Source organism: Hyperolius riggenbachi, chromosome 12 (genome assembly GCF_040937935.1).
Source record: "Hyperolius riggenbachi isolate aHypRig1 chromosome 12, aHypRig1.pri, whole genome shotgun sequence".
Lineage (NCBI taxonomy): Eukaryota > Metazoa > Chordata > Amphibia > Anura > Hyperoliidae > Hyperolius > Hyperolius riggenbachi.
The window spans coordinates 59,929,090-59,954,472 of NC_090657.1; the positions used below are offsets into that span (position 1 = coordinate 59,929,090).

The window sequence follows — 25,383 nt, forward strand, 5'->3', positions numbered from 1 at the left end:
AGGCGCAGTTTGTTGAATTCTTAAAAAGGCTGCAAAATTTAGATGGGGAATGGCAGTTTAGGTGCCAAAACCTGATCTTTAGGCACCAAAACTGGATGGGGAATGGCAGCTTAGGCGCCAAAACCTGACCTTGCCCCAGGCGCAACGTGGTCTAGATCCGTCCCTGCCTACGGTTCCTCAGGAGGAGGGGGGGGGGGGCGATGATGCCCTGGGAGGGGGGTTTATGGTGGCATCTGGGAGTCTCCTTTTAGAAGGGGATCCCCGCTCCCTCCACAGGAGAAATGAGTATGGGGGACAGAGTACCCCTTACTCATTTCCACAGAAAGGTTAAAAAGGTTAAATGAAATAAAAACACATCTACAAAAAAGTCCTTTATTATTCTTAAAGAAAAGTTGTAACTTTAAAGATTTCCCCTGGGGGCTATATTCCCCTCGGGAAGGGGAAGCCTCTGGATCCTTCCCCTATCCTCCTCCATTCCACATTGCTAGCGGTTATGTAAATATTTACCTTCTCTGGCTGCAGCGCAGGCACAGTAGCGTTTCTCCGCTTGGGGTCAGACGGAAATAGCCAATCTCGATCTGATCCGCTCTACTGTGCAGGCGCAATTCGAGGCACAAGGGCTCCGGGGGAGAGGGGGAGCTTGGCTGCCACTCTCCCCTAGAGCCTCCCATACCATGGACCATGCGGGTTGGTAGAGCTCAGGGTGTGAAGGCCCACACGGCCGGGACTTTGCATTCTGGCCATCCCAGCCTGCATGAGGGACAAGGGGTTAAAGAGGCTCCCCCCCCCCACGTCATTTTTTTATATTTCTCCCACTCTGAACATATATATATTAAAAAAAATACAATTACATTTATATCCATGTTAATACGTTATCTGTCATTTAAGCGCAGTGACTTTGCTACTTTTTTCCTCTAACTTTAACATTGATTTTCTCAAAAACTATAAGGTCTTTTTAAAAATGTTTTTTCCTCTTGTTCCCACTGTTGTTCTTAACATGCCCTTTGCTATTAACTGCAAAAGTGGGCAGCCATTAAAACATTTCCCACACTCAGCTCAAGAAATTTAAAATCGATTTTCTCCAAAACTACGAGGTGTTTTTGAAGATATGTTTTTTCCTCTTTCTCCCACTGTCCTCAATCACCTTACGACCACCTAACGCTGATCGGCGGCCCCCAGGTAGCTCCCCCAGGACCGCCTAGCACTGATTAGCGTCAAGTCCTGGGGGAGGAGATGAGCGCGCCAGCCCTGGCAGGCCGGTAGAAGAAAAAAGAACCGTTATTTTGCTTTGTACAGCACTGCGATCTACCGCAGCACTGTACTGGGGACAGCTCTGTCACTTGGCTGTCCCCTGGAGTGCGCGAAAAAGCAATCACTCTCATAGGCTGATGCCTATGAGAGGCGATCGCAGTGATTGGCTGTCGGGGGGAGGAAAGGAGGGAGGAGGAATAAATAATAAAGAAAATAGGCGTTTTTATTTAAAAAAAATAAAAAAAATAAAAATAAAATAAACACTGCAGCAGCAATCAGATCCCACCAACAGAAAGCTCTGTTGGTGGGAAGAAAAGAAGGGCAGATTCATTTGGGTGGTGAGTTGTATGGCCATGCAGCACACTGTTAAAGCTGCAGTGTGCTGAATTGTAAAAAAATAGCCTGGTTACTAAGGGGATGTAAGCCTGTGGTCCTGAACTGGTTAACATGCCCTGAAAATGTTGTGTTTCTAGCACGTTTGGGGTTTTGCTATTCTCCGCTAATTATATATAATGGCAGTCGTAATTACAGCTCGTAAGCCAGAATTATGGGTCGAATGCAAATGCAATTACGGATGATTTTGAAATCGCCATCCGTAATCACGGCAGATCACGGATGACTATTCCGATGCCATAATTGTTCAAATCAACCAGTATTTATGGGATAGCCATAATGACGAGGTTGTGATGAGCACCACTAGTCAAAATAACATAATTAATAACATTGCTTATTTTATTTAAAAGCAAGAAGTTTTAAATCAGGATGATACCATTTATTGGCTAACTAAAAATGAATAAAAATAAGCAAGCTTTCGGCCTTGCAGCCTTCGTCGGGCTTATATCCTGTTAGTTTGCAAACTGATGGTACAGACAGCTATATACATGCAACATCAAAAGGGAAAACAGATATTTTTTCAAGCATAAATACATGTCATTAAGATGCCTTAATTCACACATTCACACATTTTATTTACAATATTTTTTAGTCAGTGTTTGCCCATTGTAAAATCTTTCCTCCCCCTGATTTACTTTCTGAAATATATCACAGGCAGCGACTTCTTAGTAATGGCAGGCGATCTCTGCGGAGTTCTAAAGACATTTATATGGCGCTTGGGAACTGCCCGACAAGCCTCCCATGTGAAACCTTACCTCTGCTTGCTATGTACTCAGTCAGGAAGGCAGTGTCAGTTTTTTTTTTCTTTGAAAGAATTTGGAGGGGGTTGAGAGGGGGTGTTGGTAGGCACCACCAGGGGGTGCCTTAGGGGTTAGGCACCACCAGAAGGATCTTAGGGTTGTGGGGGGTCTTAGGGTTAGGCACCACCAGGGGTTTCTTAGGGTTAGGCACCACTAGGAGGGTCTTAGGGTTATGGGGGGTCTTAGTCTTAGGCATCAGTAGCGGGAGGGTTCTGTGTGAGAGTAGGGTTAGGTTTAGTTGTAGTAAAATACTCTATAGGTAATATTTACTAATGTTTTACTATGCTTATTACAAGTGTACATACAGTATATTTTTGTTTTGATTGTTCTAGACAATATTTTGGGATTTTATTAGATGAAGACACAATAAAATTATTGTTATAGACAATATTATAACTTTCTGGCTACACCCCGTGTCCTTTTTTCCTGGCGCCCTTATTTGATGTATGCCTTTATTGGTGCTATGTTGGTTATGTGCGTTGATTAGTTAGGTCCACTGGGGCTCAGAGCTCCTAAGTTATGCCACTGGATAGGTGTATCAATGGAAAAAGCAACTAATGGTCATCAAGACTGGGAACACAGACCACAGCATCACTCTGATTGAGATTCTCCCCTCCCCCCCCCCCCCTAAACATGAATCAGTCCCGTGTAAACTCAGATTCCTCTTTATCTCCATGAGCTGCACAAAGCAGAATGTCTTGTTGCTTTCCACACCAGCACTAAGGGTGACTAAGATATCAGTGGAGGAGCGCAGTTGGGCAGAACATAGTATTAACTAGCGCGGCATTGATTTGGCTTTACGGCAATATATGTAACAAATTCCATTTTTGTTACATATATTGCCGTAAAGCCAAATCAATGCCGCGCTAGTTCATTTTTCCCTTTAAAGAGGAATGTTAACCAAGGATTGAACTTCATTCCAATCGGTAGCTGATACCCCCTTTCCCACGAGAAATCTTTACCTTTTCCCTAATAGATCATCAGAGAGGTCTGTATGGCTGATATTGTGGTGAAACCCCTCCCACCGTGTTATGTCAGGACCATGGTTCTAACAGTGTGAACCTTGTTGCATTGTGGGAAATAATATCTTTTTCCAATATCTTCCTCTGTGCATAGAACTCTCAGTAACAAACATTCCGTACAAATCACCTGGCAGAACTAAACACGTCACCACCAGTGATACATTTTAGAAATATAAATCAGGGAGAGGAGAGATTTTACAATGGGCAAACACTGGCTAAATAATCTATACATGAATATTGTAAAAAAAAATAAGCAATCATAGTCATTATTATTTTCACTACAGGTCCTCTTTAAATTTAACATCAGCCAAAGACAGGCGGGCTGGCAAACACTCATTGCGAATATTTTCTTTTCCCTCTGTACTTATGATTAAATAATGTGCCCTACCCTACCAATTTAGACATTTAGACGATGTGTTCCATGTAAATTGACTTCTGCAGACTTCATGAAAACGTTTGTCTCCTCCAATGAATTGTTCTTTCAGCGGCCCAGCGTGGTCTGGGCTCTGCATGCCAATACAAACATTATTATTACATGAAAGAGGAAGGGCCCTCCCCCTCTTCCTTTTTTTCATTAAATAATGTATTACCCACAGTTGCTAAGTAAGTCTGTCAGGCGACGTTCCTCGTCAAGGCTAAAACACACTATAAAAACATTCATCAATTTATACCTTCTCCAAACATGGAAAAGTACACGTCTAATTAATCAATCACACCGCACCCCATACATCATGTCTCCAGCCGGCAAAATTAATTCTGAAGCAACAATATTTACAGTGTTACACACACACACACGAACAATGAACGGGAGATATTGTCAGCTTCCCCCTCAGGGTGCCCATACATTCCTACATATTGTGGCCCAATCCACTTTCTGATAACCTTGAGGGCCCTTTTACACTGGGGTGGTGCGGTGAGGTAAATTTACGGCAACCCACCGCAGCCTAATGAAAGTCTATGGGGTAGTTCACCTTTCCCACGATGTGGTATGCTGCACCGGAAGTGTACGATCTAACGCGCGTCCATACCTACGTTACCATGCGGCAACCTGCGTCGGACAGGAAGTCATGTAAGTCTATGGTAAAGCATGTGTAGTTAAAGAGGATCTGTATTTGAAAAAAATGCCCCTAGGGGGTACTCATCTTCGGGAGGGGGAAGCCTCTGGATCCTATTGAGGCTTCCCCCGTCCTTCTCCGTCCCAGAGTGGCCTGCGATAGAGCTCCCTGAACGGAGGCCATGTAAATATTTACCTTCCCGGCTCCAGCGCAGGCGCAGTAGCGGCCTTTAAATAGGAAATGGGCGTAAATAGCCGATTGCTGTCGGGTCCGCTCTACTGCGCAGGAGCAAGTCTCCTGCGCAGTAGAGCGAACCCGACTGAGATCAACTATTTCCGAGCAGAGAGCCGCAACAGCGCCCCCGCTAAAAACAGGGAAAGGTAAATATTGCACAGCGGGGAAACAGTGGCGAGGATGCGCGGCGTCGGTTGATTGAAAGCTACGCCCTGCCAGCCAGGTAGCCACCATCACAGGGCATACAGTATATTTCAATCACTGCGGTCCAAAAGTAGTTAAAAAACCAGACGCAGTTTTCAGCGTTATGCATGCCCGGAAGCGGATTTTAGCAATACACTTGGTACCACTGAAATTTTAGGTAAATCAGAAGACTAAAAAAAAGTGGAAATACTCGGTAGTAACCGTCTTTTGATTGGCCTATAATTACCGCGGCAATCCAGTCCGTTTTATAAATGTTGCATTCTCTGATTGGTTAAACGCTTCCAAGTTCCGAAGTATTTAGTCAATTAACTGTCCACAAGTATATTGGTAGCCTGTGCTAAATAAAAATGTTTTGTAATTTACAAAGATTTTGTCATTGAGGTAAGACACCTCGTTATCCTTTTCGTTTTTAAACTGTTTTTAGAAGCTTTTATTTAACCAGGGCGCCTCTTCCCCCATAATATTGGTAAAGTATTTGTATGCGTAATATTTTGTGCATGTCCTTTTAAAACCAACACATTTTCGGAAATCGCATTACCGCCGGTATACCACGGTAATGGACATCTGCATTTGCCGATTGACCATCCCTATTTTTGATAAGTACACTTTTATAAGTGCACCCATCCTTCAAAACACAAGAAGTGTACATCAGCCGCCTCATCAGTTTCCAATGCGTTTGAATGGGCCCCTTACTAGGTTTTTAGCTTACAAACCCTCTGGTCTCAGATTTCCCCCATGTGCCCCTCTTTGTGAAGAGGTATCGGTGCAGAACAAGACCTCAAGTATCTCAATTCAGTAGCAGAATCCTGGCTCCCCTCAGGCGTGTTGTGCTACCAATAACTTGTCAATATGTTAGACAAGGATAAGAGGCAAATGAAGTCTGCCTGTGATTCTGAGATCTCACACGAGATAGAGGCAAGAGATGTAATGTATCCCAGGCCTGGGAACTCTATCCTGACATACAAGGGCAGCAGACACCAGGGAGACAGGCGACTGAGAGAGTGGGGAGGCAGTCAGCTGATACGGACACGCAGATAACACAGTTTATACTGAGTGCATCTCCCTGGACAGTGGACCTTTGACACTTGTTCCCCTCTAAGGAAATGAGACCCTATTCAGCAATGCAAATGGATGATGGATATATTGGAAAGGATATCTTAACCTACATAGCTGCGGGACTAAAGCGGGAAACCAGGCTGCAATCCAAATACACACAGAATATACGCCTGTATCCGTTGCGCCTATTTATGTCAAAGTAGAAAAAATAACTCTCTCTAACCACTTCAAACCCCCCCCCCCACTTCACAGACTATTTTACCCTTACCACCGAGAGACATTTTCACCTGCCAGTGCTCATCCCATTCATTTGGCCATAACTTTATCACTGCTTATCACACCTAAATTATCTAGATCTGTTTTTATTTTCTGCCACCAATTAGGCTTTCTGTGGGCAGTACTTGTTTTCAGTAATTATAAAATATATAAAAAATACACTATTTCTCCAATTCCATCCCCTATAGTTTTAAAGTAAGCAATGCTACTATAGATAAAACCCACACATTTTATTTGCCCATTTGTCCCTGCTATAACAACATTTAAAGAGGAACTGTAACCAAGAATTGAACGTCATCCCAATCAGTAGCTGATACTCCCTTTCCCATGAGAAATCTTTACCTTTTCTCTTATAGATTATCAGGGGAGTCTGTATGGCTGACATTGTGGTGAAACCCCTCCTACAGTGTAATGCAGGACCGGTTTCCAGCAGCCTAGCAACCAGTATTTCTCTCTGTCCATATGTGTGTGTGTGTGTATATGTATATATATATATATATATATATATATATATATATATATATATATATATATACACATATATACACACACACACATTTCAGCCCATCACATAGTTACGGGGTGTGGTTATAGATTATGGGAGTTGGTGCAGTCTTTTTTTTCATTTCTGCCAGTAGTAAAGATGGTTATGTACAGGCTGTGTGTGTGTTAAAGAGAGTGTGAAGCGAGAATAAATCTCGCTTTAGACCTCACAGATAGCAGGGGCACCTGTGCCCCTGCTAAAACATCGCTATCCCGCGGCTTAACGGGGGTCCCTGACCCCCCAAATCCGCTCCGTACAGCGGGGGAGCGCTTCCTGGTTGGGGCAGGGCTAACCGCCGCAGCCCTGCCCCACGCGCGCCTGTCAGCGCGTATCTCTGCCTCTCCCCCGCCCCTCTCAGTCTTCCTTCACTGAGAGGGGCGGGGGAGAGGCGGCGATGCGCCGCTGACAGACGCGACTGGAGGCAGGGCTGCAGCCGTTAGCCCTGCCTCCAGGAAGCCATAAATCACGACCAAATCCGCGACCAAGTGTTGCAGTGGTCGCTTTGGGGGTGAAGGAACCCCCGTTAAGCTGCGCTATAGCGGCGGTTTAGCAGGGGCACACATGCCCCTGCTAACTATGAGCTCTGAAGCGAGATTTATTCTCGCTTCAGAGTCTCTTTAATGTGCTATATTACATTTATTTTTTAATGTATTTTAATTTTTGGCTACAAGATGGTGCTCCACATTAGGAAGTGTTTGATCTTTTTTTTTTCTCATTATTTTCCTTCTTTAGTATGAACATGGTTTCTGTTTGAAGTCATGTTTATTCATATGCAAGTACTTTGATTGGTTCAGGGAACACATGTTCCCATTCACCATTCTGTTTAGGGAAAGAGGGTAAGAAGATGCTCAGAGACCTCAAGTTCAAACAATAGAAAACAGCTTTATTGAACCTTCAAATTGACATCAAACTACACTAATTAAAAGGTACTAAAATCAAGGGTTTAAAGCTTAACCAGACCTCCACCATTCTCACTCTGGGGTCCTCCATGCACACCTTCACACGCCAGCAGTATATTGCACAATAGGTTGCTAATGGACTGCACAGGCCTGATTATCAAAAACCGCTTGCAAGCAAAAATTCTCCAGCGCTGGATATATAGCATATACAAAAAACCAAGTCATTGGAGCCTGAAGGGAACAACATGCAGTCCTTGCATATATTTCAAATGGGCACTTCCCATATTCCGATACCACTGTTTAAGCATCAAAGCCAGTTCAGTCAGTAGGTGTTAGTAAGCATACTTGAGCAGGCATTAATAAGCAGCAGGAAGTTGCACCAGTATTTCTGCAGGTATTAAATAATAGTTGCGCATCATATTAAATTAACATCCATCAGCTATTTTTTGAACTTGAGGTCTCTGAGCATCTTCTTACCCTCTTTCCCTAAAAAGTTTATATCACTAGTTGGAGACCCAAGAATAAGTGTATCACGTGGTAGCAGAGGTGTACAACACCCGTGTACCTATGTGAACACCATTTGTATTCAAAATAAAGAGGACTGTGTTTCTTACATAAATTTGTCCCATTCACCATTCTCCCAAGTGTAAGTCCCGCCCTGAACAAGTAGCGGGAGGACGTGCGCGCACACCCACCGCTGATTGACAGGATGTACTGGCACCTGAATTACAGTGATTTGGGAGGAAATCCCGCTGCGCCATAATTTACTTTATGGTCTATAGCAGCACTTAAAGAGACTCTGAAGCGAGAATAAATCTCGCTTCAGAGCTCATGGTTAGCAGGGGCACGTGTGCCCCTGCTAAACCGCCGCATACGCGCCGCTAAACGGGGGTCCCTTCACCCCCAAACCCCCCACTGCGACACTTGGTCGCAGGCTTGGTCGCTCCTGGAGGCAGGGCTAACGGCTGCAGCCCTGCCTCCATTCGCGTCTATCAGCGGCGCATCGCCGCCTCTCCCCCGCCCCTCTCAGTGAAGGAAGACTGAAAGGGGCGGGGGAGAGGCGGAGATACGCGCTGACAGACGCGCATGGGGCAGGGCTGCGGCGGTTAGCCATGCCCCAACCAGGAAGCGCTCCCCCGCATTACGGAGGGGATTTGGGGGGACAGGGACCCTCGTAAAGCCGCGGGATGGCGGCGGTTTAGCAGGGGCACACATGCCCCTGCTATATATGAGGTCTGAAGCGAGATTTATTCTCGCTTCAGACTCTCTTTAAGGAAGGCACTTTGCAGGTCAGGGCCCAAGATACCCTGATGCAGTGAGAATGGCCTGGCATGCAGACGGAAGTAGGTGATGTATAATGCTCCACTGCAGCTGCTCTGCTTTTAAAGCGGACCTGAACTTCCTCTCTGCTGTAAAAGATGAACAGCGTACTGATCTTTAAAGAAAAACATTTCTTTGTTAAAGCTGATACAAATCCTGCTGTAAATCTGCAGTGTCTACTTTTTGCTTTCATGGAAGCAGACATATTGTTAACACCCTGTGTTTACAAATTAGCTACACTGCCCGAGGCAGGCACCTGACACAGGTGAGAGATCAAATTACACTTGTGATTATACATAGATGAGGGGGAATTAGACAGGCTAAACTCTCTAAATACATACAGGGTGCATTTCTCTCTGTTTTCCTTCTGTCCTGTGCAAGAGTTCAGGTCCACTTTAAGGGCCCATTCACACTAGAGCATTTTGCCGGCAATTTCGGCAAAACGCTCAAGTGCTAGCGCTTTTTAAAGCACTAGTGCAATAATACCCAATGGAACCGTTCTCACTTGGGCGATTTAATCGCCAAAAATCGCTGACAGGAGCAGGCAGCCCTAAGCCCTCACTTATACTAACTTTTGCCCTGAGATTTCTCTCAGGAAATAATTTTTCATATGATCTAAACAACAACAAAAAAATCAGCACCAGATGGCTGAAAAGTACTAGAAAGTAGATAAGAGCAGTACAGTAATTTCAAACTTATTTTAAATGTTTTCTTGATTGCAGGGAGCTTTAAAGGATACCCGAAGTGACATGTGACATGATGAGATAGACATGTGTATGTACAGTGTCTAGCACACAAATAACTAGGCTGTGTTCCTTTTTTTTCTTTCTCTGTCTGAAAGAGTTAAATATCAGGTATGTAAGTGGCTGACTCAGTCCTTACTCAGACAGGAAGTGACTACAGTGTGACCCTCACTGATAAGAAATTCCAACTATAAAACACTTTCCTAGCAGAAAATGGCTTCTGAGAGCAAGAAAGAGATAAAAAGGGGAATTTCTTATCAGTGAGGGTCACACTGTAGTCACTTCCTGTCTGCGTCAGGACTGAGTCAGCCACTTGCATACCTGATATTTAACTCTTTCAGACAGAGAGAGAGAAAAAGGAACACAGCCTAGTTATTTGTGTGCTAGGCACTGTACATACACATGTCTATCTCATCATGTCACATGTCACTTCAGGTATCCTTTAAAGCGGGATTGTCAAAATCAAAATCAAATTATATTTGCCCACTGCTCTGTGTTAATTATGTAGTCTTTATCCTGACCCTAAATTGCAAGCATTCCAATGTAATCAGAAATATTTCTACAGTAATAAATAGTATCCCCACCACCACCCTGGCTCTATTTGGTATATTGCCAATGAGAGGGAAGCCTGTCATCTCCCCTCCCGCATTCCTGCTTGTCACTGATTGGCTGAGGGCAGTTCAGTGTGAAGCTGCTGAAATACGATCTATGCGGTGCTCACATGTGTTTGCAAAGCAAGCTAGATATGACAGTGCAATTTAACTCTTTTAGGCAGAGAAAGGAAAAAAAGAAACACAGCATAGTTATTTGTGTGCTAGGCACTGTGCATACACATGTCCTACTCATCATGTCACATGTCACTTCGGGTATCCTTTAAAAGGGAGCTTTTTTTGATAAGAAGTGAAATCTCTGGTAGAAAACTTGAAGAAAAGTTAATTTAATAAGCTTTACCATGTATATTTAGCTAAGCAAGTAGTTTGACACCTCATCTAGAATTTGAGTCGTTTCCATTCCTGTCTGCAGCCAGCTAAAGCTATGTACCCATGGCCAGATGGATTGGGGATCTCCGCCGACGAACAATCGATTCCTGATCCATCTGGCTGAATCTGCAAGCGTCGTTGGCGACCACCGAAACCAAGGCGGCAAATTACCGCAAAAGTCAATGGGGATTGGAACGATCCTCCCCGATATGATCCAACATGGCGGTCTTTTAAAAACTATGTTCACTGCCGGTGGACTGCGTCGTGAAACATTATTGTTAAATGTTACCTGATATCGCGATAAAAACCTGCATCTTGGGTATGGACCTTAACCTGCTGCCGTCCGCGTCACGCCAATGGGCGTCGCCGCGGCGGCAGCCCCTGGGCCGCCTAACGCCAATTGGCATAAAGTCCTGGGGTTGTGTTTTGCAGGAGATCGCACGCAGGGTGCACGCGCATCTCCTGCTTGGTGGGCGGAGCAGAGCTCCGCCTTCAGTCTCCAAGTGGGAGACTGTTAGACAGCGTAATCGCCGTCTATTTACATGTACAGCACTGCGATCAGCAGCAGCGCTGTACTGGGGACAGCCCTGTGACACGGCTGTCCCCTCCTGAGCAACAGAGGTGATCGGCTGTCATAGGCTGAAGCCTATGACAGCTGATCACGGGGATTGGCTAGCGGGGGGAGGGGGGTTTATAGTTAATTAAAAACAAAAATGAAATTTTTGACAAAAAAAAAACACAAATAAACAAACAAACATTGGAGGGGCAAGCAGACCCCCCCAACAGAGAGCTCAGTTGGTGGGGAGAAAAGGGGGGAAGAATCACTTTTGTGCTGTGTTGTGCCGCCCTGCAGCTTGGCCTTAAAGCTGCAGTGGCCAATTTAATGAAAAATTGCCTGGTCTTTAGGGGGGTTTAACACTGCGGTCCTCAAGTGGTTAAGGCTAATTTCACACCAAGACGTTGCGTTAGAGGGGGGGCGTTAAGGTCGCATAACGTCCCCCTAACTCAACGCCTGGTGGTGCTGGATCTGGACGTCAGAGTGAGCCGCGTTGTGCAGCTCACTCTGGCGTCAGTGATGCCGTGATGCGCACTCTTGTGCGCATGCGGCATCACGTGGTCCCGCCGGCCAATCGCCGCACAGAGCGGCTGCTCCAGGATATAAACACTGCACGTCACAACGTGCAGTGCATAATAATTAGCCATGTGCCTGGCCGCTCTCCGCTCCTCCCAAACATTACTGAGCATGTGCAAGCAGTCTAACGTGGCTCAACCGCGTCTAAAGTACCGCATGCAGTACGTTGTCTTGTGACGCAGCGTTACAATGTAACGCAACGTCCGCACTGTGAACAGCCTCATTGATTTTTCATTGCTGTGCGGTGGGCTGCGTTACAGGCTGCTCTAACGTGCGCCTGTAACGTCCCACTGTAAAACCAGCCTAAAGGACACCCAAGGCGAAAATAAACTAATAAAAAAAACCTATTGCTTTCTATCCTCCTTCTCCTAAAAATGACTTTTTAAAGTGGTCTGAAACTCTGACATAACAGTCAATAAAAATGTGTTTTTCTACTTTGTATTATTCATACAGTTATCATATTTGCTTTTGTACACAAGTAATATTGTCTGTCTACAAATTATATGCTTCCAAAGTGTAGTTTTTCTTGACCTGAACTACTACATCGCATTTTATTCTAACTGCTTTTTATTATATATTAAAATCTTCTAATGAGTTGTTCCTGAGCTGTGTGTGTCTGGAGCAAAGACAGCTTCTCAAAGTGTTTTTTTACTTGTTACACTCAATGTTTCTACATTGGAATGTAAACAAAGATACTGTTTCCAGTTTGAATGCGGATTTGAAGCTGAATAGCAGGACAAAGTGCTTTGTTTAACCTCCTTGGCGGTAACCCCGAGCTGAGCTCAGGGTAAGCCGCCGCGGAGGATTTCTCAGGCCCGGCTGGGCCGATTTTCATAGTTTTTTTCTAGAACACGCAGCAAGCACTTTGCTTGCTGCTTGTTCGGGTCAATCGCCGCCGCTTGCCGCCGATGCGACGCTACCCGCCGTGATACAGGGCCCCCCCCGGCATACCCCTTGCACAGCCTTGCCAATCGCCGCTAGGCTGCGCTATGGGGTCGATCGGGACTCCCTGTGACGTCACTCCGTTCGTCGCCATGGCAACGGGGGAAGCCCTGAAGGAAATCCCGTTTAGAACGGGATTTCCGGATGGGCTTGATCACCGGCGGCGATCGGAGGGGTGGGAGGGAGGCCGCAGGGAGGGGGGAATCATGTAGCTAGCGCTAGGCTAGCTACATGATAAAAAAAATTAGGCTTAAAAAAACCTCCCGCGGTCACGCAGCCGCAGAACAATTGACCGCCAGGGAGGTTAACCATTTCAGTGATGTTCTGCTAAAATTCTGTGATAGTCGTTTTAACCTCCTTGGTGGTATGGACGAGCTCAGCTCGTCCATGTATGCCAAGGAGGATTGCTCAGCCCCTGGAGGGTCTTTTTACTTACTTTTTTTTCAGAACATGTAGCTAGCACTTTGCTAGCTACATGTTCTGTCCGATCACCACCAATCCGCCGCTAAAGGGGCTGTCCCCCCCCCCAAAACGCCTAGCGCAGCCTGGCGAATCACCGCCAGACTATGCAATGGGAAGGATCGGAGCTCCCCATGATGTCATGACGTCGATGACGTCATATCCGATCATCACCATGGTGACTGGAGAAGCGACGATAGGAAGTCACGCTTCTCACAGGATCTCGGACGTGTAAGTATGCCTGGCGGCGATTGGGAGGGTGGATGCGGACGGCATGGCGTACTGCTGTAGCTAGCAATACGCTAGCTACAGCAAGGAAAAAAAAAAATGTAACAAAAACGGTAATGTGTACCTATGTACGCATTACCCAGAACGCCAGGGAGGTTAAAGCTGTGAGGAATCTTTTAAAGCTAAGTAGAAATGCAGACTTTCACACCACTTTAAGATAATCCACAGTTTTGTTTTATACTTAAATCTAATTTTGCCAGAGCTAAAATCTATGAACTATTGACTCTTTATCTGTTTCTTGCTCTCAGAAGCTATTTTCTGCTAGTAAATTGTTGTATAGTAGTAATTTCTTATCAGTGAGCGTCACACTGTACCCTGACCCAGTCCTGATCCAGACAGGAACTGCCACTTACATACCTGATGTTTAACTTTTTTAGGCAGAGAAAGAAAAAAAAGAACATAGCTTAGTTATATGTGTGCTGGACACAGTACATACACATGTCTATCTCATCATATCACCTCAGGTATCCTTTAAAGGACTTAAGAGCTGAATTGTTTAAAAAAAGTTTAGTACCTGTGCCTATTTTGACTCCATGGAGGATGCCATCCGCGCCCTCCATTTACTGCCGTCAGGTCCTCGCACTGTTATCGAACCCCTCCCTCCACCCCGTCGGCTCCCGACCTCTCCGCCCGGGTCGGGCTCTCTTTCCACCAGTAACATGGCCGCTGGAGCTTGCGGCTGCTGTGCAGTCCGCATAGATGCGAGTGCGGCTGCGCAGCTCTATGACTCCTCCCGCCCTGTCCTCTCTAAAGGCTCCTGTAGCGAGGACGGGGCGGGAGGAGCTCTAGAGCTGCGCAGCCACACTGGCATCTATGCAGACTGCGCAGCTGCGGCAAGCTCTGGCGGCCATGTTACCGGTGGAAAGAGAGCCCGACCCAGGCGGTGGGATCGGGGGGGGGGCGATAACAGTATAACAGTGCGGGGACCTGGCGGAAGTAAACGGAGGGCGCGGATGGCGTAGGTCCTTTAAGAAATACCTAAGCTGAGAGTAAGCTCAGATTCCACCTCCTTGAAACCATGACAACAATCCATTGTTTGGAATACAGTGTCCATAAATTCCCATCTTACTGAATCAGCATGTTGCTTGTTCTCATCTCCTGAAGTAACCTGCTGAGTGGCAGTGACTCTGATTTTTCTGGCTGACACTTTGGCCCATATACAATTAACTTTTTCTCCTGAGCTTTCTCTTAGGTGATATTTTCAGACCCACCGGCAAGCAAGAAAATACTCAAAATAATTTAGTACTTTTTCACCCCCTATTTGGTAATTTTTTAATTGCAAAGTGCTTGAAAGTCATTTTAAAGAGGAAAAAAAATCAATCTCCCAGGCAAAAACTCAGGAGAAAAAGTTAATTGAATGAGGCTGTTTTTAGACTGCGGATTGGCGGTAGTATGTTAGTACTGCGTTTGTTTGTGGTAATCCCCGTCTGGCAGCCGGACAAGCAGGAAGTTAAGCTCACTTCCTGTGGCCGAAGCAATCAGATGAGCAGAAGCGTATTGCTAAAATATGCTTCCGGGCATGCGCGACGCGTAAAACTTGAGCAGGCTTTTTACGAAACGCGTTGCCATAGACTTACGATTTCCGGTCTGACGCTGGTCACCGCAGAACCGCACGGTAACGTAGGTTGGCCCTCGCATCAGGGATGCAGCTAAACATCACTTCTGCTGCATACAACCACACCGCACCACATTGATATGAAAGGCCCCATAGACTTTCAATGCCCTGCGGTGGGCTGCGGTAAAAATGCTACACCACACCTGCCCAGTGTAAAAGGGCTCTACGGGCCTGTCTTTCTGTTTGAAATACAGTGGAATAGGCTGTGTTTTTTTTACACATAAAAAGATAAGCAAGCTGAAATATATACAGTGTATATACTGTATTTTTTGGACCATAAGACTCACTTTTTCTCCCCCAATAGTGGGAAAAAAAGCCACATGCAGGGAGTTCCTGACTTGTGAACGCCGCCAATACGAACCTCCAACCCGCCGCAATGTCGGGGACTCCCTGTACTGTGCCCGTGCAGAGGAGGACACGGGGACAAACTGGGGGACACAAAGGGGCATAGAGGAGGACACAAGGGGGGCACAAATGGGTATAGAGGAGTGTGCAAGGGAGACAGAGGCGGGCACATGGGGGACACAAGGTGTACAGAGGAGGACACAGGGAGACAAGAGGTACAAGGGGGCATAAGGTACAAAGGGGACATAATCCACAAGATGCTCCGTCACCAGGTTCACCAGGTATAGTATTTTCTTTTCCCCTGGTTTTGTCCTCTAAACCTAGGTGTGTCTTATAGTCCGAAAAATACGGTGTATATATATATATATATATATATATATATATATATATATATATATATATATATATATATATATATATATATATATATATATATATATATTTTTAACTTTATGATGTATTCACCTCCCCCTTTGCATTGTGTTTGCTAACATGCAGCCACAGCCCCGGATAGTGAGTCAGTATGGAGCCATAGCCCATGGCTTGACGTATTAATATCTTTCTATTAGCGTGAAATCTCGTGCAGGTACCGTAACAAAGAGCTTTTTGTTAGGCAGGGCTATTGCTCAGGCATGTGGGTGTCTGTATGCAGACTGTGTGCTGATACTGTAGTCAGATAGAACGAGAGATTCATTAATCAGTGTCACTAGAATGTGTGTTATTTTAACAGGGTGTAAATATGTTTTTAAACCCTCTGCATTCCTTGTAGAACAGCTCCAGTTATCGGGAACCGCTTCACAAGAGGAGGCTTTTATTGTGCGATAACCCTTATGAAATATTTATACGGAGTTTGGATAACGCATGTATTATTACAATTTAGTATTTATATTGCGCTGGCATCTTCTGCAGCGCTGTACCGAGTATATTGCATTGTCACTTAACTGTTCCTCAGAGGAGCTCACAATCTAATCCCTACCATAGTCATATGTCTATGTATGTATCGTGTAGTGCATGCATCATAGTCTAGGGACAATTTAAGGGAAGCCAATTAACTTATCTGTATGTTTTTGGGATGTGGGAGGAAACAAGAATACAAACTCTGTGCAGATAGTGCCCTGGCTAGAATTTGAACCGGGGAACCAGAGCTGCAAGGCGAGAGTGCTAGCCACTACGCCACAGTGCTTGTATGTGGGCAGCAGAGTGGTGTAGTGAGAAGCACTCTTGCCCTGCAGTTTGAGGGTCCCTGACTCAAACAATATCTAAACGGTGGTTGTAAGTTTTCTTGCGTTAGTGAGATTTCTTTTGGGCACTTTGTGTGTTTTTCAGATGTGAGATGAAACTGTGGAGAGCACCCTAAGTGGCTGCAGTTCTGAAGCTCTTTGAGTCTGTCAGGAGAACATGTGGTCCATGTATGAGCTTATACATACTGGGCATGCATGAGTAAGGTCTGTGCATGTTCTGTAGAACAAAGCAGGAAAGAACAGAGGAGCCGTGCACTAGCTAGCGAGTGGCTTTTGTTCTACTGAGCAAGGGAGGACATTACTGGTGCATGCCCAGTGCGGATGTGCTCATGCATGGCAGGAGCATGGCCATGAGAAGCATATTTGACCAGCTCTTGTTGAATGTTTAACAGGGACCCAGTGCTGTAATGGTGATGTGTAAGAGGATTGTGGAACCCTTTGGACTATCCAAACCTTTATACTACTGAAGTGTGTATATATACAAAAAAATTATATATTAACATTTGCTTCAGGTACTTTTTAAGCACTTGACAACATGTTTCGTGCCTGCAGCACTTCCTCAGGGCTATGCCGATACAATGAGATGCAATAAGGCATTAAGAGTAGAATACACAAAAGGTACTGTACATACTTAAATCAAAACTGAGAAGGTGTTCAATAAAAACGTACAGGAGATCACCAATAATGCATACTTGATACATAAAAATATAATGTATAAGAATATAATTCATAAAACGTATCAGTTAGGCCTCTTTTAAAGGAGGTGCTGAGGACGGAGCACTCCCCACCTGTCAGCTGCTCTTGCTCACTTGCTATAGGCTGTGGTGAAGCGCCTGTCTCATGCAGGCACATCTAATTGAGGCAGCAGCGGAGCTGTTGATCTTCCCTGCTGGTCACTGAAAGCATCCTTAAAGGGAACCTTAACTGAGAGGGATATGGATGTTTCCTTTTAAACAATACCAGTTGCCTGGCAGTCCTGCTGATCTCTTTCACTGCAGTAATGGCTGAATCGCACACCTGAAACAAGGATGCAGCTAATCCAGTCTGACTTCAGTCAGAGCATCTGATCTGCATGCTTGTTCAAGGGCTGTGGCTAAAAGTAGCAGAGACACAGGGTCAGCAGGAGAGTCGGGCAACTGGTATTATTTTAAAAGGAAATATCCACATCCTTCTCAGTTTAGGTTCCCTTTAACATTAATAGACTAATATGGAGGCTGTAAGGATATTAGGGATTTCCACCCGACAGTGCAAACCTTCCTCCTGATATTTTTAATAACAGTCTTACTTCTCATACATATAGGATTGCTTTGATACATTTCTATATCTAAGGCTGATTAAACCTATTTTGTTCCTCTTCTTCAATTTCAGTTCACTTTTGCTGCTACAGAGAGAAGTTCATCAACTTGTATTGTCGGCTGTCTGCTATAGTAGAATTGGATTCCTTAATTTCCCAGCAGGCTCTGCGAGAAGCTATAACAGATGAAGAGGTTGCAGCAGCAAAGCAGAGGCATCAGCAAGTCTTGGACTATATACAGGTAGGACGGCTTGTGTATCTGAAGGTCATACTGCCATTATCAGCTTATAGAACTCCTCCAGTGATTGTGTCAGCTGTGCTTCTTCAGTGCTTGTCCCAAGGACTCCTCTAGTGCTTGCGGATAATATCTATAGCTTACATTTGCACAGTCTCCTATCCCATAGTCATTCTGCCCTGGCAGAGCTAGACACACACAAGTGACTGGCAGTCTGGGGATAGACTTGCAGTCGCTAAGAAAGTGTGGCAGTGGCCAGGTCAGTAGAGATGTAAATTGAAATTGGACAAGGCGGACAAGCTGTAGCCTCCAGCTAGCTGCCTAATTAAATATGTCCATCAATAAAAACGAGATTATTGAGATGATAAAGCTATAGACCGGAAAGGCTCAAGTGAGAATTGAAATTTTTTGCGGGTCGCTTCAGTATTGCTTTAAAGCGGGATTGTCAAAAACAAAATCAAATTACATTTGCCCACTGCTCTGCGTTTATTATGTAGTCTTTATCCTGACCTTGAATTGCAAGCATTCCAATCTAATCAGAGAAATGTCTCTGCAGTAATAAATAGTACCCCCATTATCCTGGCTCTATTTGGTATATTGTTAACGAGAGGGAAGCTTGTCATCTCCCCCCCCCCCCAGAATTCCTGCCCGTCACTAATTGGCTGAGGGCAGTTCAGTGTGAAGCTGCTGAAATACGATCTATGCAGTGCTCAGGTGTGTTTACAAAGCAAGCTAGATATGCAGTTTCTAGGAGAAAAAAAAGGGCTTTTTTCCACTACACAGCGGAACCGCAAAATCGCAAATCGATAGTGATTTTTAAATCGCTAGGATTGCTACTTTATCATAGAAATCATGAGAAGTATTTTCCACTATAGTGATTTGATTTGAAATTCGCAATCGCTTTCTAGAGCGATTTTAAGAGGGATAATGCAATGCAAATGAAAAATTGCAATCACATAACAGAATTAATGAAAAATCGCAATCGCTGACGTTTGTGATTTGTAATTGCGATTGCTAGTGGAAAAGGGCCCTGGGAGGAAAATACTTCAGGGTTGCCTTTATTCACTATCTAAAATTCACTGAAATCAAATTGTGGGCAGTACAATACATATGTTATGTAAGCAGAACAGGTGTTGTACATATATATATATATACAGTATATACAGTTGTGTGTGTGTGTTTTCCTGGGATATTAAAGGGACACCGAGCCCTGCATAAAAATGAAATTTGGACTTACCTGGGGTTTCCTCCAGCCCCCCCATACCCTGCGAGGTTCCCCGGCGTCCTCCTGGCCCCTTCCATGGTCCTGGTCCCGGCTCTGGCAATCCGATGACTTTGGCTGGCGTAAGAGTCCTGCACACACGGTTCTCTAAGACTGAACCGCGCATGCACAGGACTTACGGTGGCCAGCGTGATGACGTGCCGCGCACGCGTGACTTCAGCTCAGGTTGCTGAATTATCGGAGCCGGAACCAGCACCACGGAAGGGGCCTGCAGGACTCAAGGGGACCTCGCAGACTATGGTGGGCTGCAGGAACCCCCAGGTAATTCCAAATGTAATTTTCCAAAACATCGCCATTACCACGCATAGCATATCATCCCATTCATTACATAGAAACTGCCCAGCCAATCAGTGGATGAAATGGGTGGCATGCATGTACTTCAGCAGTCCGCGTGACATAGCCCTTAGTTTTCCACCAGTCAGGGCACATTGCGTGGGGAGGAGGAGTCTAAACATGAGCCTATAATTCCTACTTCCTCCTGTGCTCTAAAATGACCACACCCCTTCTTGCTTTGCCCTGGACTTAATTGGTAGGTAGGCTGTCAGGTTTGAGGATGAAGAGGTAAGCAGCTTTCATAATTGATAATCCCCACTTCTTGAAGTTTAGTACCTACAACTCTCCACTAAGGCTCATTTGCTGGCTATTAGTCATTGCCCACACAGTGAAGGGGAGGAGCCATCACTAGCAGCCCCGCCCAGAACAGCCACTCCCTATGATACGATTGAGCAGTGGTTAGGGCAGACAATTATGCAGCCACTTCCTCTTTTGGTGACACGCAGTGAATGAAACTTTGGTTTCTTGGATGTCACAGGCGCCCCCTTGAGGTCTTTTTCATAAACTGAAGTGGAGAGAGGTCAGAGAAGGTGGCTGATGGGTCCCTTGACACCCACTTGGCCCCAGGCACCTGCCTAGGTGTCTGGTAGATGATCCTGCTTTGATCTGGAGGTTACCTGCAGGACACTAAGGACACAAAGGTCTTAAACCGGCCCCCAGCCTTGGGACAGCTAAATCTCACCCAACTATAGAAACCCCCACCATCTTGGGAAACCCCAAATTGACCAGGAGGTAGCCGCACTGAGGTGAACCCTCAATACCAGTAAAAACCACATAACTTCCGAACCCCTTACCACACCAAGCTGCCATGACAAGGACCCCCCTGGAAGAAAAACAACATGGCAGAAATCATTATTATAGCCAACCAAAATGAGAGTTCTTGGTCAGTCCATGCTGGTCTGAAACATCCCGCCCCTTCCTCTTCCTGCACACTAGGCAACGCTCTCCACCCCTTCCCCCACTCAGACAAACTTCTGGCCAATCCCTAGGCCCTAAAACCAAAACACCCCTCCCAGGCACACTCTCTAAACCCAATCATGTGTGGCCTTCCCTAAGGTCCTTGCTCCCACCATCCTTCCCTGTCTTTGCTCTTATGGCTGTGACTATGAGTGGAGTGATGGGAATAGAGCTTTTTTTTAATTTAATTTAAAGACACAAACATGAAAATAACCAGTGGCGTAGCTAAGGAGCTGTGGGCCCCGATGCAAGTTTTACAATGGGGCCCCCCAAGCACTCTATACTCTGGGCTAAAATTACCAAGTTGCAGTAAGTTGGGTTTCTGTGGAATTCCGATCTCTGATTGCCTAAATGCTGATTTCCGATTGGAAATCTGTGGAGTCGGAATGAGCATCCCTATTTACTATATAACTTGGTTAAATAGTTATAAGTATTTCAGTTTTCTATAACGGCAGGAGAGGCCTTTAGTGGTTGGTTGAGGTCAGCCTGTGTTGTGCTGTAATGTAAGCCATGGTCACTGGCCAGCTTTGTGTACCAGACTACTCAGAGACCACCAGTGACTCCATTACGCCGGGCTGTCTGCTGTCACCACCCCAGTGGTGGGCGGCCGGTCCTGCCTCCCTCGGTGCTGTCCGTACGCTCCTGAGTGATGGTGACGGCGTGTGAGTGCAGAAATGGGATTACGGTGGCCTCTGCCAGGCGTGATATACAGGAGTCTTTTCATCGGGCTTGTCTTGTAGAATATATTTTACAGCTCCTAAAGCAGATGGCGGGCTCTTATGTACAGCCGTGCCCACACCTCGAGCCCCTTTCTTTCAGCGGCCCTGCCCGGCGTGCTCCTATTTCACTGGTGACATGCCGTCGTCTGGCACTGCAGCGCCTTGCAGTTACTTTCCATGTGACACTTGCCAGACAGAGCTGTTTGCCACGGGACCGTGCTATTGCCATGTCTAAGCAGATGCAAACAGCTCAGTTGTGTGATTTATGTGGGAGTACGTCTGTCCTGTAAAGGGGTTCGTTCGTTTTGGTACACAAAATCTATAGATTACACATTGTACGAGTCCTTTTGGTACTGAATTCCATTAAATTCAGACTTTTAGATTCAGTCAGCGGCTGCTGAAACAATGTTAGTAAACTTAATGGCTAGATGTTAAATCATTTTGTGGTTTGTTTCATGAGGCTGCACAAAGCAGGATGTAAAATTCATTGCAACCCTACAGCTTTTCTGGGTTTATGGAAATTACAGGTTTAGTTTTAAATGAGTAACTCTCAGTATCAGAGTTTGGCTTCATCTGCATAATTCTCAGTAGCCGGGTTTGATTTTATGTACGTAGCGCTCAGTAGCAGAGTATGCTTCAATTTGCATAGCCCTCAGTAGCAGAGTTTGGTTTAATTTTTTTAACCCTCAGTAGCAGAGTTTGGTTTCATCTTTGTAGACCTCAGTAGCAGAGTTTGGTTTCATTTGCATAGCCCTCAGTAGCAGAATTTGGTATCAACTGAGTATTCCTCAGTAGCCAAGTTTGCTTTCATTTGCGTAGCTCTCAGTAGCAGAGTTTGGTTTCATCTTTGTAACCCTCAGTAGCACAGTTTGTTTTCATCTTAGTAGCCCTCAGTAGCAGAGTTTGGTTTCATCTTTGTAGACCTCAGTAGCGGAGTTTGGTTTCATCTTTGTAGCCCTCAGCAGCAAAGTTTGGTTTGATTTGCATAGCCCTCAGTAGCAGAACTTGGTATCAACTGAGTATTCCTCAGTAGCCAAGTTTGCTTTCATCTGTGTAGCCCTCAGTAGCAGGGCATAGTTTCATCTTGCTGCATAACCCTCAGTAGCAGAGTTTCATTCCATCTGTGTAGCACTCTGTAGAAGAGTTTGGTTTTGTCTGCGTAGCACTCCGTAGCAGAGTTTGGTTTTATATGGTAAGGTTTTAGTAGCAGAGTTGGGTTTCATCTAAGTAGCCCTCTGTAGCAGAGTTTAATTTCAACAGCATAGTCCGCCCTACCCGAGTTTTTGGTTTCATTCGCGTAGCGCTCAGTAAGAAGATTTGGTTTCACCTGTGTAGTGCTCAGTAGCAGTTTAGTTTTATCTGCATAGATCTCCGTAGCAGAGTTTTGTTTCATCTGTGCAGACCTCAGTAGCAGAGTTTGGTTTCATCTGCATAGTCCTCAGTAGCAGCATTTGGTTTCATCTACATAGCATTGTGAAATGCATTGAGCTGAACGCTTTCATTCTTCTCAATGGATCCCGGAGCTAAGTGATGGGAAAAATCAGTGGCAGTAGTCGTATTTTATCTCACCATGCTTTAAAAAAATCATGTAGCTCTTCTCTGGAATCCCCCTCCCCCCAACATTGGTACCTGGATCTCTATGTTAAGGCCCATACTCACTGGAAGATGAATTGGGGAACCCACAGCAACGCAACCTGACAAACGAGCATTCTCTAATTCATCTTCCTACCCACAGGAACATGCAACATCTTGCAATGGCACACAACCGGAGTTCAAACGGTCGCAGCATTTAAAGAGGAACTGTAGTGAAAAAAACAATAAAATTGCTTATTTTTTACTCAGTTTATGAAACATCGACTCTGACTCCAACTCCAGGTACCCAAAATGACTCAGATTCCGCGACTCTGACTTCTTAGTCTAATACTTATCAGGGATGTGGATTTTGTACAAAAATCATCAGACTCCCAACTCCTCAGTTTATAAAATCACTGAATCAAACTCCGACTCCGGGTACCCAAAATTGCTCTGACTCAGACACCTCGACTCTTATTATTTAGTCAGTGTGTGCCCATTGTAAAGTCTTTTCTCTCCCAGATTTACTTTCTGAGATTCATCACTGGTGGTGACATCTTTAACCTGCCTGGCGTTCTGATTCCTGCGGCCGTATTTTTTTTTATTTTTCCCACCTCCCTGCGGCGTCCCTCCCACCCCTCCGATCGCCGCCGGCGCAATGACCCGTCCAGAAATCCCATTCTGAACGGGATTTCCTGGAGGGCTTCCCCCGTCACCATGGCGACGCACGTCGTGACGTCATCGAAGTCGGCGATGTCGTGACGTCACAGGGAGACCCGATCCACCCCTCAGCGCTGCCTGGCACTGATTGGCCAGGCAGCGCACGGGGTCTCGGCGGCGGGTAGCGGCGGATCGGCGGCGGTGATCGGGTAAGGCAAGCAAGTGCAAAGGCAAGCAAAGGCTAAGTGCTTGCTGCGTGTTTAAAAAAAAATTATTCAAATCGGCCCAGCGGGGCCTGAGAGGTCACCTCCGGCGTCTCTGGACTAGCCTAGCTCGTCCAGAACGCTAGGGAGATTAATCCTGCCAGGTGATCTGTACGGAATGTTCATTACTGTGAGTTCTATGCACAGAGGGAGATGCTGCTTGCTTGGCAGTTGGAAAAAACGTTATTTCCCACAATGCAACGAGGTTCACAGACAGCACACTGTCAGGACCATGGTCATGACATCACACTGTGGGAGGGGTTTCACCACAATATCAACCATACAGCACCCCCGATGATGGATTTGAGAAAAGGTAAATATTTCTCGTGAGAAATGAGGTATTGGATACTGATTGGGATGAAATTCAATCCTTGATTAAAGTTTAGACCTGATCCACTGTGACAGTCGCAATCGCCATGTGTCCCAAAACATAATTCGTTTAATCGCGCACTTGTACCCATGTCACAAAATTGCGTAAAGTATCGCTTGTCATGCAGAAAATTGCCGGTCGTGGGAAATATCGTTTGAAAAATCGGGACGTGGGTATGCAGCTTAAGGATTTGGGTTTGCAGCAAGCATTCCTTATTGGCTCGCTTTCCCCGTCGGGCTTGAGCAGCGTTACCAGAAACACACTCAACTGTGTTTTATTGGCACTTTTCAGCAGGTCTCGGATGACTGAAGTCACTTGGCCTTTGACTCCGTGCCTCCCAGCCTAGCCATGGCATGGGTAAACAGCTTAATAAAAGGCATCCTGTCATGTCTTATTACTTAACAATAGCGTCATTATCCGCCAGCCGTGCAAAAGGGCCGCTGTGTGTTTTTTAATTAAATAAATTCGCTAGTCTCCAAGCGGGAGCCGAAAAAAATAAATAAGAGCGTTCGCAGCATTTTTATGTATGTATGTGCTTGTATATCTATTTTTACACATAACCAGAGAGACAGAAAGAGGTTTATATTAGTTCGTATAGCTGCCCAGCGTGCTCCGAGCATTACGTATTTTTACCTGATAGAAAACCGCCTGTTCGAGGTAAACTGGGGCGCCTCGAATTAGATTGGCCGGTAAATAAGAATAACATTTTTAATTCAACTTTATATCTTTTAACACGTTTTCGTCCTTCAAAGGTTGCCAACTGCTGAAGTTTTGATAGCTTTTTGGCATCCTTCACGCAAACGCAAACAACGGGGGCTTGCATCAACAGTCCACCACCACCATGTCACAACTGCTGCTTACCTGCCGTCCCAGTATAGGATGCAGGGACTAATGCAACA

The 25,383-nt window shown here is 45.4% G+C and overlaps 1 protein-coding gene and 1 long non-coding RNA gene across 8 annotated transcripts in view; one reads left to right on the forward strand and one right to left on the reverse strand.

The window, feature by feature from the left end:
• The window catches only part of ANKFN1 (ankyrin repeat and fibronectin type III domain containing 1), a 964,382-nt gene that overhangs the window by 874,280 nt on the left and 64,719 nt on the right, over positions 1 to 25,383 (forward strand). The window contains exon 20 of the mRNA XM_068263418.1: positions 18,168 to 18,334. Within this exon, the coding sequence (XP_068119519.1) occupies positions 18,168 to 18,334 (167 nt within the window). The remainder of the gene's footprint in view (positions 1 to 18,167; positions 18,335 to 25,383) is intronic.
• Positions 1 to 25,383, reverse strand: part of LOC137541874 (uncharacterized) — a 601,362-nt gene that overhangs the window by 145,866 nt on the left and 430,113 nt on the right. The gene's annotated exons all lie outside the window — the stretch shown is intronic.